The 12635-nt window shown below is 42.4% G+C and overlaps 1 protein-coding gene across 5 annotated transcripts; it reads right to left on the bottom strand.

The window, feature by feature from the left end:
• Nucleotides 1-11: 11 nt before the first annotated feature.
• Nucleotides 12-12274, bottom strand: cep85 (centrosomal protein 85). 5 transcript variants are annotated; one of them, XM_086310900.1, is made up of 14 exons: nt 12133-12274; nt 11178-11236; nt 10942-11073; nt 6678-7465; nt 4757-4887; nt 4537-4654; nt 4235-4420; nt 3610-3762; nt 3360-3514; nt 3132-3249; nt 2634-2684; nt 2432-2539; nt 2056-2194; nt 12-1941 (listed from the first exon to the last, which is right to left on the bottom strand). In XM_086310900.1, the coding sequence occupies exons 2-14, from the start codon at nt 11215-11217 to the stop codon at nt 1778-1780; spliced, it is 2283 nt and encodes a 760-aa protein (XP_086167026.1). In that variant the 5' UTR covers nt 11218-11236; nt 12133-12274; the 3' UTR covers nt 12-1777. The 5 variants fall into 5 exon arrangements, with proteins under 5 accessions (XP_086167026.1, XP_086167024.1, XP_086167025.1 ...); XM_086310898.1 differs by having other exon boundaries at nt 2056-2299; XM_086310899.1 differs by having other exon boundaries at nt 2056-2299; nt 12077-12223.
• Nucleotides 12275-12635: the final 361 nt, after the last annotated feature.

Raw genomic sequence — 12635 nt, forward strand, 5'->3', positions numbered from 1 at the left:
TCTGAGACCAATTAAAACAAAACCAAGTGTCGAAAATCTTTATTTCTAAAATATGCAAATACAAACAAGGACAAAAGTATGAAAATATAAACATATTTTTTCCCTTTTGCAAAACATTTGAGATGTTAAGGCATGCGGAGCCCGACTTTTCAAAGAGAAATCTTGTGCTACTCAAGTTTAAAGGTCCCATGAAATGAAAAATGGCTTGTGTGTCCCTGGGTGGTGTTCAGAATAATAAAAGTCATTGTTGCATATTTTTATGTTAAAATCCCTTTCTCTTCCCATAAAGTGTCATGCTTTTTCGTTTTTGTTTTCCCCTTTTAAATGGCTTATCTCACCGTCAGGACAAATACAAAAACTCCATTCACTTCGATGTGACCCGTGATTATGGGGTGATCCAGCCAACCCCTCCACAGTCACCTCCACAGTCAAAACGCCTGAAGGAACATCCCATCTCATCACACCTCAAACCACAAAGAAATAATACAATCTAACAGACACTTCATGGGACCTTTGCACACTGTGGATGCTTGCTGAGACACGTTAGCACATTATTACAGCAACAACACGTTAGGAAGACCCAGAAAACTTTCACACCGAGTTTTCAATGCAAACAAAAAAACCCTAAAATAACAATAAATAATACTGAAGATTAATACTGTTTCTCATTCATACATTTACTCAAACAGTTCACCGCTCGGCTTGAATGCGAGTCTGCTGTCATCGACATGAAATCTACGCTATATCTACGCTCAGACTTTCACCGTGTTTTAATCATCTACCAGGGCCAACTCGAGCTTTGCAACACGTTTTTTTTTTTCCTACTACATTCAGTGTCAGAGGGAATGTATTGACTGTCCTACTGGTTGACACACTGAGTGAACGGTTATACTGGAAGAGTCAGCTGCAATCAGCCCTTTGTGGTTGGTCTGGGATGAAATTAGCATTGAAGTTGCAAACGCGACAGAAAGGCACATGTTGGTAATTCATTCAGGAGGAAGCCTGCAGCAGCGAGGAGTGCTCGCACACCTGCACGACTGCTTCGACCGGTGTTTCTTTGGTATACGGTAGGCCTGTTGGTGTGAGAAGCTGATTTGGTATTAAACCTCTTTTAGTTATTATGCCTCATACCTCACAGCAGAGTCCAGTATTACAGTGTTCACCATTTCAAATGGCGCATTAGTAACATTTCCTTGCAAAGTCGTTAAAAAAAGGAAGAAAAAAAAAAAGCAAAAGTAAAAAGCAAAGGTTAAATATTTTCAGTTGATTGTCAACTACTTCTCAGATAATTCCCCTTTGGAGGGAAATTAAATTTTAAATAAGTTAATATTTGCAGGACCTCTACACAAAGAGTTTTCCACCAAAGTGGAATAAAAAGTATAAGACTGTTTTGGTAACTGACAGCATCATGTCGTCATCATTATAAAAACAAAAAAAACCCACACGTGCGCACACAAACACACAGACACACAATGCTTAAGGATCAAGTATTAGAGGTAAGTTATATTCTGTTAGCCCTTGGACTGAAATAGATGAACTCAATGGGATGGGGGCGGGGAGGTGGGGGCTCTGAGCTACAGGCAGGCTTGAGACTCGACATGCAGTCAGTCGAGAAGTAGAAGCTAAACCATATGGGCTTTCCTTTGTCCTCGTTTCAAGGAAATTATAGTCCAGTCCTCTGACATTCAGGAACAAAGCGTGGAAGAAAAGCCTGTTAAGAGTCCTCCGAGATGAAGAGGTTCCCGCAAGTTTCCTCCATCGTGGCTGGTTGTCGAGGTTACTGAGTTATGCAGTTTTCTCCCATGTCCTGAGCGTAACGGTCCAGTATTACGTTACGCAGCTCCTCGACATCGCGCCGGAGCTGCTGGACTTCGACCAGCTTCTTCTGCAGCACCTCAGGATTCATCCAGTCCTCGCCGTGCTCCGCCACGGATGGGGGTGCTGGAAAAACAATGCATAATTGGTTCTCATTCGATTACATTTAATTTAAACATCAAATTCAACACTACAGTGAAAAAGATGAAGGTCAGAAATAAAAACTCGAGTAGTGCTTACAAGTGAGGCCAAGGAGCAGGGACAGGTTGGGGTCTTGTCCCTGGGCTCGCTGGGTTAGGATGCTGCACAGTGAGCGCAGGTCACTGAGGCAGGAAGCGATCTCAGCATGCAGTCTCTTTGTGAGATTAGCCCCAGCTGGCTGCAGGACAGAGGAAGCCTGGTTAGTGCACTTTTGCTCTGGATCGCTCATCTGCTCCTGCAGCGTCAAATTCTGCTCCATTAGTTCCTGGTTCTGGGTCGACAGCTACAACACAATGATCGGCATCGGTGTTAGGAGCTGTCGAGCTTTATTGAGGACTCAGAGGTCTGATTTCTAAATTAAACAGAAACTGAGAAAGTTGGTGCTTTTTTGGAGATGGTGGTTAATATAGCTCACCTCCTTCATGGCTGTGTGGAGCTCTAACACGTTCTGCTCTTTGGCCAGCACCTCCTCTCTGAGAGCCTGAGAGCTGCTTTCTTCCTGAGATATCTGCTCCTCCAAAGCCTGCAAAAGAAAAAAAAAAAAGATTTAAAAATGTTGCGCGCTACAGAAACAGCAAACACGCACTCATTCAGATTCCCTGTGAAGAGATAAACACCTGGATCTGTGATCCAAGCTGTTCCATCATCCTGTGTTGCTTCTCAATAACCTGCAAAGAGAAGAAATGAGCATTAAAACAACACCAACTTAAGCACCAATGAGGCGTTACCGACCAGCGTGTGCTGGATATTTTCCATGTTATTGATCTAACTTGCACACATGAGCACAGCAAATTCAGTACACACTGCAGAGAACATGCTGTAAACCACATAATACAGTCATTTCCCAGAGAAATACTCACTTCTCTGTAAATCTAACTCATCTGAACATGAACTTCCTCTAAGCTCAGGAGTCATCTGAGGTCAATGCACAAAGTGGGTTCTTTCTGCATCTTTACTTTGGGATAGAAATTACTTTTTAATAAACCTACATACAAATAGTCCTTAGTTATTCTAGTTTATCCAGTGATATTTACACTCTGAATCCTGTCTTTGTTTTCTGTCCTGATCTGAAAAGGTGAACCTTCTTTGCACATGTAAGACCACACCAAGCAGACCTTTTTGAGTCTCTGCTGCTCCTCTTTCAAACTGTTGTTCTCTCCTCTAAGCTTCTCAAAATCCAGAGAAGGGAGTCTGGCTCCATCCTCCAGGCCCTGCTGTACCCGCTGCTGCATACTGATGAAGACAAAAATAACGCAGAACACTCATTATGCACAGTTATTAGGTTTTCTTTTTACACTGAGAGCGAGGAGAAATAACATGCCTACAGAGAAGAGTACACATACTCAGTAATGGTGGTCAGCAGGTCCCTCTCCCTGCGTTTCTGCTCCTCCAGGTATGAGTCTTTCTCCTTCAGCTGCGAGTTTGTCGTCGCCAGACAGTCGTCCAGTTCTTTTACTTTCCTTTCTAGCTCTGCTACCTGATGTTCAGCTTCCAACAGCTTATTTTAAAAAAGCAAACAAACATGAGCAGGTTTAATGATTAACACATGTGCACCTGAGCAAACGAAAAGGAGTTAAAGTTTAGTGTCCTAACCTGTTTGTTCTGGTTCTGGTAGTCCTCCAAGGTGGGCAGGTCAGCGAGGTAGCGCTCAAGAGTCTCAATACGCTGCTGGTTCTCCCTCTTCAGTTCCGACTCCTTCTGACACTTTTTCTTCAGGTTGCTGATGTGCTTGTCTCGACTGCGGATCTGCAAACATAAACACACGTTAATCTGATAACATTACGGTACCCAAATGTGCCGCTCAATACTGATTACAGCCCTTCTCAATCATCTGATGATGAATAAAGGAAAATGACAAACCCATTGTTACTTTTTAGTTTCAAAGAAGTTTGTTTAATGAAAAGAGGAAGCGTGCTTCAGGCTTCGAGTGATTAACCCTGACCGATTTTTATCTACACCATATTGTTTCTTGTGTGGGAGACAACAACTTCCCACTTGATGTCCTTGGGCTCAAGGACGTCAAGTGTTTTGCTCTGCTGTTAGCTAATATCAAATACTGGGACATGCTAGAGCAAAGTATTGGGCAGGGTTTTTATTTATATATAAAAAAAAAACAACCATTGCATTGGCCATCATTAGGGTTTAAAGGTTTTCAGTCTCGATATTGTGGTTCTCGTGTGCATGACTCTTAATAAGGACGTGTTGGGTAAGCACAAACCCTTTCTTCCTGTTTCTTCATCTCCTCCGTGTGCCTCTCGCAGGCTTCCTTCAGATTCTCGGTCAGTCGCCGCATCTCAGCCTCAACTGCCGCGAGTCTGCGCTCTGCCTCTGCTTTCTCCAGAACAACAGAGTCTGTGCGCTCTGCAAACTGCGCCCTCAAGAACGCGTTCTCCCTCTGAGCCTCCTGCAAGTCAACATCAAAGACTCAGCTGAGTAAGATATGGGTGCAGTTAGTCAACATGACAGCAGTATAGTAGTCCTAAGCGTTGCTTTCTGGAGGCTGAGCATGTTTTTACTAACCTGTAGACGCAGCATATACATATCTCCATAAGAAGCTCCTCTGCCCAGGAGGGCTCCGTGAACCTGCAGCTCGCTTTCCCTCAGACGCTGCTCCAGCTGGGCCATGTGCTGCTTTTGTCTGCGATCACAACCAAGTCCAACCATCAACAACAACACAAACATTCACAAAGCTTTGTTTTGGTAATTTAATAAAAGCAGTGAACCCATTACAAACACTTACCTCTCAATGATAAGCTCCTTCTCCTTTAGCAGGCTCTCGCTGGCTTTGACCAGCGCGTCCCACTTGCCCGACTCAGAGTGAACCGGTGTTGAGTATAGAGGTGGGTACTGACCCATTCCTCCACCCATTAGCTGTAACAAGAGAGGGAGAAATGTATTACGTGTCAGTGTTAACTGACAGTGGCGGACAAGTGATGAGACACACCTGCATACTTTCCACTTTTTCACACAATTCAGGGGTTAGCAACAACAGATCTAGTGCTTTAAAGTACCGAGTACTGCAAACGCCTCATGAATAACCTCCAATTATTCATATGCAACACGAAAGTAACAACTACTTTTTTGTCAAATCACATGGTCATGGGTCACTGTGCTATGAAATAATTAGCAGTGCCAGCAGTGTTTGTTTTCCAGTAAAACTTTAGATGACTAATGTTAAGGTTGTAATGGTACTACTAGTCTTATCAACACTACTTGGTGATTTGTGCTTTCACTGTTGATGTTGTATAAGAAACAAATTAACAGGATTCAGGACAAAGACAATGATAGTGATGCTCGTCATGCATGTGTGCACTCAGGACAAAACGGTTACTTTTAATCATTAACCCTTCAAGCTACCGGCAGACTGCTGGAGTTTCTGCCTTTATATGCAAAAGACTTGTACTTATGACTTTAGGAACCATAATTCATTGTGTAGCTTTGTACGTGCTACACTGTGCTGCAGCTGCCAATGGCCTTCACGCACATATAGAAACAGGGAAGATGAACTTCTGATTCTAAACCCCAAATTATAAAGTTTGAAATACAAACTGGACAATATATTATTAATAAAACAATAGTAAAGGACACCAAGTTTCTTTATTTGTTCACTGCCAATAGTACAACTGGTAACATTGGAGCTGATCAGTATTCTTATGATCAATAAATAAGCTCTGGTACCTGTTTGATTTCTGCTTTAGTGCCAACATCTTTACATTAAATACTTATAATTTTAGAGCCACACACGCCACATTTATGCTGACAACATAACAGGTTTAAATCTGCACACAGCTAGCCACCTGACAGTGACAGAACAAATAAACTGGCATAACAAATATATTCCCAAGAAACATGAACACGAGCCTGTCATCTACTTCTTTTGTTAATGTCAAATAGGCTATGTATGTTGAGGACAAAAACGCTTATTGGGAAAGGACACAAAAATTATATCTAAGCATTTAAAATACAATAAATAACGTTATGTATTAGAAATGAGTGAATGCAGCTCATCGATCTCGGCTTTGAATCAGCAAGAGGTTGTACAGCCTGTTCATATAGTATAATTACCTCTCAATACGATCAGGTTTAGCTTGTTTTTGTTCAGTGTTAGTTCCAGAAAAACTGCATTAGTGTACTTAAGTGTTCATTTGTAAGCAAAAATTTGATAAACTGCTAAAAGTCACACTTCAAAGTGGCACTCGGTCAGCATCTGCTCCCAAACATAACAAAAGTCAGTGTTAACAAAAGATCGAATAATTAAATATATCTGCAGACAGCATATAATTGGTTGAAGTAGTTGAAATTTAAATTTTGGTTATTGATCTGTTTAAAATCCTGTTTTAAAATAAACTTAAATGTGTATTAGACCACATTTTATATGTAATTAATAAAGAAATGGGAAAATCTATACATTGTGTATAGAAGCTATTCTTTTGCCAAGTTTTAATCTTTACAAACAAACAGCTACTCCACAAATCTTCAGTTTTTTACATTTTCCCAGATACATCTGAACCCATTTAAAGCTGCCTTTTTTGTTTTGCCACCTAGCAAAATATATTGTGTGGAAAAAGTGTCACAAGATACACTTGAAATCCAAACTTGTTGGTCTCACTTTCTTTACCAACAATCTTGCAGCAGTAGATGTTTTATATTGAGATACATACCTGCATTTGTTCCATTTGCAAGCGTAAGCTTTCCAGTTGTTTATGCTGCTGTTGCTGCTGCCAGCTTGGAAGTTCACTGCATCTGTCCTGCCGCAGCGGCTCATAACCTTTGGAGCCTGCGTGCTCTCTCAACAGAGCCTGCGTCTGAAGGCTAAGAGGACTCGTATAAACTCCAGCAGATCCGGCCACACCAGGCTGTCCGCCCCTTTGATTAGAGGCTTCTGCAGTACCAGGAACGCCAGGCCTAGCTTCAGGCAGAACTTTATAGCTGTGCTCCAAACTTCCTCTGTAGGCCTCAGACACGTAGTCTGGAGTGTCTCTAATCCCGGTCTGTAACCGGAGTCTCATGTCAGGGCATAACCCACCCAGAATGGCTGACTGATTCAGTGTAGGTTCCACCGCAGGAGTATCAAACCTGTGGCCCTCGTCCAATCGCGTATGGTCTGTTGGGAAAAGCGAGTGGTCCAGCCCATTCACCAGACTACGGTATCGACTCAGGCAGTCGGGCTTTACCCCGACGGGATCTCCTCCCACGCCAACTTCAGCATCCAAGTTGGGCGAAGATGCTGATTTGGAGAGAGAGGAGGACTTTGACGTGGTGCCGCTTGGGGTTCTGGAGCCAGAGGAAGATCTGTGACCTGCAGCTGAGGACAGGCAGTCCTCCTGGACACATGACTGGGGCTTTGAGGCCGGGGCTCCGGCCGTGGATGGCATGACATGTGCAGTGGGTATGGGGATCTGACTGCGGATGGGCTGGAAAGAGGGGCTGCTGCTGGAACTGCAGAAATCTTAAAAAAATAAAATAAAAGAAGACAAACATTAGAAACAACATTAAGAGGATTTCTCTCACACTACAAATGTTCCCTGTTAAACCAGTGCAGAATATCTGGAGCGCTACCGCAGGCCATTTTCTCTATTTTCAGTCAGCAGTGTAAAGTAGATGCAGCAGGGTTTACTGGTGGCCTACTTTGATGATGAGGTGTCACCGCTGAAAGAATTAAATGGCTTTGACTGACTCAACTCAGGGAATAGGCTTATAATAGACTTAAAGCACTGCACAGAATTAGAGCTCCGTGTTACATGACAAACATTTCCTGTGTTCACTGTGTTAATAAACCTGCTGATACCTGCCTGAAACATGTACAATTATAACCCACTATAAAAATATGTTACTGCAGAAGGGCAGACAAAAAGTTCAGCCCTATAATTAGCAAAATTTTGACAACACACATGGGGTACTACAGCTTCAGTAAACACAGAGTCCACTTTACTAAGCAAGCAGATACAGCAATGTTAATCTGGAAGCTTCAGAGATGATAAATGACTTTAGGAACACAGGAAAACCCAACACCAGCCATCTCCACAATCCTCAACACACATTACACAACTGTTTTACCAGCACTACAAACCTCAGAGAAGTGTTGAAGTCTGAAAATTGGGCAGTCACTCGAACACAGCAAACGTGTTAGAGGCTGTGGCATGTTTTCTAACAATGAGCGGAAGTGAGCAGAGCGGCAGAACGCTTTAAATCAAAACACAGAACAGTCTTCTGCATTTCCTGAGAGCAACAGAACAACCTGTGAAGCCAAGACTGACAGCCGCCCGACGAGCAAGCCCAAAGCCGTATTGTCCTCCAACAGAAGACCTCGCCTTTACCGAGCCCTGAACGAACGCATACAAACAGGCACACGCAGGAAAGGTTAGGGGGTATTTATAGCCCACCTCTCAAGTTACAGAGCAATCTGTGGGTGCCGCTTATTTAAGCACCTTGCCTCCTCCCACTGAACCACACATCACACGTGTACCTCCAAAGTCAAATACTGAATGGGATACTTCTACCTCTTACCAGCTTAAACCAGAACTGATTTAAATTAAGACACCCTGAATAATCACTGCACACAAAAATAAACAGCAAACATGGCAAAATAGGGTGGGGGGAAAAAAAGAACAAACTTTTTTTTTTTTTTTTTTTAAACATAACACATCTGATATAAAAGACGCCTCAAGGCTCCACTGAATCACGACTGGCTAGAACATGTCTGAACTCCTCAGCAAGAACAACCTTTGTTAGATGTTTGCTCAACACACATTCCTACCCAAAGACATAAAAACCCAAAACTTGTTCATTTGTATACCAAATCGAGTGTATTTCCCACTTCACGGTGACTCTAAAAACTCATTATCGTAGCTTTTAGTGAAAGACACTGATAAGATATCATTGTTAACAATGTCATTATCTCTTCTGCCTGCTGGTCTGATTCTTTATCAATACCCTCATTGATTCATGATCAATCATCCAAGTACATAGTTTTTCAGCTTAGACACAGAGGTTTTACTATACCTGAATCTGAACACAGTTTAGAAACAGAGTTTTGTTTTTTTAGAAGGCCTGTGTGTGACTATGATGTGCAAAAACCTTTTTCCATGAGTTTGATGTCCCTCTATAAAATATGCAAAAGTCAGGAAATCATGAAGGCCCCGATTAAAAGGCACTGATCAGCTTGGAGCCACAAGAATGCAATGGACTGGACAATTTGATACTGGTGCTAAACTGGAAGCAGTTTAATTCCAAACCCTAATTATCTGCTATATTTATAGGCACTGCCATCAGTCTAGGTGGTTGGAAAAAAGCCTAATAGCTGCATTACTGGATATATTAAAGCCAGTTTCCCACATGCACTATAGCCTGAAACGTTTCTAGATATCATCCAATGAAAAGTCTCTCAGCTCCAAGTTTGCCTATGTGAGAACAGAGTGGACAACTGTCTGTTGAAGGAGAGCACAAAACTGTAGACAATGTCTGGAGACTTCTGTTTTGTATTTTAATTTCACCTTTATTCAACGTATCAAACTGACATCTTGAGAATATGATATGAGCCAAGGCAGGAAACCAAAACTTCCAGAGAAAAATCCAGAAAAGCACTCAAACTACTCAGGATTGTACAGTGGGTCAGTGCTGCTAGTTTAGCTCTGTAATAGCTTACAACTATTGCTATAAACGAAATTTGCTCAGGGAACACAACTCAATACATGAACATGTGGAGGGTTGGACAAAATAATGCAAAACTAGCAATTAGTGTATCTAATAACAAGCCTGCCAACCATTCGCTTGAATACAGCTCTGACCGTTATAGGAATATTGTCTTACAAGCGCCGAGCTCAGCGATTAACATGTTCAGGAGGTGTAAGATAACCCTGGCCACCTCAATGGCATCTGCTTTCATTTATTTCAAAGACAGAACGCATGCATCTACTAACACTAATAACTGGTATTTACTGGAAGTTTGAAAGTTTTGGTTGTTTCTTATTGTATCTCTGCTTGTGTGTTATTTGTTTTATGCTCCACTGACTGTACTGTTGTCTTTCTTGGCCAGGACACTCTGAAGACATTTTTTCCTGGTTAAATAATTTAAAAAAAAAAAAAAAAAAAAGAACTCCACAGGTTCTCTTAAAGCTAACTGATAAAAAGCCAGGAGCAGAGATTGTTTAATTCACCATAGTGACAGGGAGAGCACCAAAATAACCATCAGTTTACTCAGTGTGCTGGGACACCATCACCTCACTAATATTTTTCCTTGTCCTTGACAATTGCCTGGCAATCCACCCATAAATACCAGCCCAAAGCCTACAGTGCTGCTACTCTGCAGCCTATTATTTTGTAATGTTTCCTTTGGAAACAGGGACCACCCATCCCAGCTGGCCATCCATTAAACACAGCCTTTCAGTCCATTATTTTTTCCACTAGTGCATGCACACACAAGCTATCAAACCATTGGGAGATTCCCATTTTAAACAGAACAATGTGAAAGCAGTGATATTCCCGCCACAGGCAAGGTACAGCCTTGGCATTCAAACATCTCCTCTCACTTAACCTCAACTCTGGAGCAGTACAAGCTGCACCTTGGGTCAGTTTTGGCTGGGGAGTATCTCTGTAAATGTCCCAGGCATCAGCGGTGAATCATGAACATTTTATCACCCTATAAATAGACCTAGAAACAACACCATGGACAACACAGTGTGTTCCAGCTTCATCTCCCCAAAATTGTTAAGTGCCAAGCATTACCTAATTTAAATATTTCATGACTGCGCTCAACTTTCTAGTGAGCAATTTTAAAGAACAGAGGTTTAAGGGTGCACAACCATTAGAAAAACAAACCCAACACTGTTTAATGGATGTGTTCAGGTCACTGCAGTGAGACAGTCTTCAAAACAATGTTACACAACAGGCACTACAGGCAGAGGAAGAACAAGCAAAAGTCATCACCTTCTGCACTGTCAGATGCTGATGTGCCAAGACCAGTGTCCCCGCTGTCTGATGTTCCGGGCCGGCGGCCAAAACGGCTTTGGAACTTCTCTGACACAGCTGGCGTCTGCCACTCCATGTCAGCAAACCGGGCTAATGCACATTTGTGAAAAGGGACAACGACAGCAGAGCAGAACATCAACACATGTGGAAATGATACAGGGCTTATGCATGGTGACAGCAGCGTGTCAACTTACCCGCTGGTTTGGATTCAATATATCTCTGCGAGGTGGTCATTCCATAAAAGACCAGTTACCTGTGGAGACAAGGAATTAGCATTATTGTATGGTACGGGACACTGAACAGGTGATCAAACTCATGGAATAGCTTTAAATTGGAACATGTGTAAATTTGTTTACTTTGCCTCACTTAAACAAACAGCTGAACAACTAACGATCTATTTTAAACAATAATTTGACAGAGGCTGGCAGACTTTTGTGCCCACCGTAGAAAGCCTGTCTGCACATAGTAATTATGAACTGGACGGTCACGGGCTAGGACACAGCAGCTGTTAGCTACTGACTGATCTGCTCGCCTATCAAATTCATCTGCCCATCAACAACCACCACACACACTTTTCTGGGTAGCAACAAAAATAACAACACGAGCACATGTCTTCTCGTTACATAATGTCTTACACAAACATCTCTATCCCTACGGGAACCCTATAGGAACTTCCAAATCAATGGTGAGAAAAGAATGTAATGATGGTGGGCACCAAAAGGCTAAGACACCCCCCACTGTTGTTCAAACTAATCATTTTCTGTAGCTAATTCTTAAAGGAAACTACTGATGCCAGGGAACGCTTTAAGCTAAACACGAGTACACGCTTAACTGAATGTACTAAAAGTATTTTTGTTAGTCAGCCGAATGAGCCAATTACTGCTATCCCAATCTACCTATTTTGTTACAAAGAAAAACACACACACAAACAACTCGTTTAAGATTTGAGCAGCGATGCCCTACACCGTTAAGCATTTTAGCTAATCCACGACAAATCCGTTTCCGCCGAACAAGCTAGCTAACAGCTAACACCGCTACGGTTTTCTTAGACTCCTGAGTTCACATCCACGATACATATCTGACTTCAGCCTACCGTGCACATTATCGTAGATAAGCCGGTTCTTCACGCTGAAAGAACGGCTACTTTACCTTCGGTTTCAGATAAGGACTGAATACAGTGATAAATCTCGGTCTCGGGCTCTGAATCTGAACCCTTCGCTGCTGCTGCTGCTGTTGTTCCGCTAGCCAACTGATCTCCTCTGATGGCAGACAACCCCGCAAAGACACGGTGGAAGCTTGTTTAATATTACAGCGCCGCCCGCTAAATTCGGGGAGTGGGTGCTGCTTCACAAACCGCTGCGGAGTTTTCTGCATACACCTTGTTACACCTCCACTGATGGTACACACCGACTTCAAAACTATGGGTGCTGGTGTAATATCGTGAAATATTAACCTCTGAGCCAGATTAATTCACAGAATTTTTATCTTGTCATGTGGCCAAAAAACCACTACAGCAACACACAACGAACGCATCTAACCAAGTTGCACAGAGAAGGCAAGAATAACCTAGAAGAAGACTTTCGCAAGGGTTAAAATGTGTTGAAGCCATATTTAAAATACCTTAAATTGGACTACAAAATGTTGATTGGCAC

This window comes from Aulonocara sp. 'chitande type north' Nkhata Bay, linkage group LG11, assembly GCF_057382095.1.
Source record: "Aulonocara sp. 'chitande type north' Nkhata Bay isolate Kocher_YH1m ecotype deep benthic linkage group LG11, A_spYH_male_GT1.1, whole genome shotgun sequence".
NCBI classification, from domain to species: Eukaryota; Metazoa; Chordata; class Actinopteri; order Cichliformes; family Cichlidae; genus Aulonocara; species Aulonocara sp. 'chitande type north' Nkhata Bay.

Coding starts and splice junctions, on each gene's coding strand:
- cep85 (XM_086310897.1), bottom strand. CDS start 11,119: ATGTTCTGCTCTGCTGTCGTTGTCCCTTTTCACAAATGTGCATTAGCC. Junction 4,655..4,756: donor AAGGAGCTTATCATTGAGAG/GTAAGTGTTTGT, acceptor TTGTGATCGCAG/ACAAAAGCAGCACATGGCCC. Junction 3,763..4,234: donor TGAAGAAACAGGAAGAAAGG/GTTTGTGCTTAC, acceptor TTATGTTTGCAG/ATCCGCAGTCGAGACAAGCA.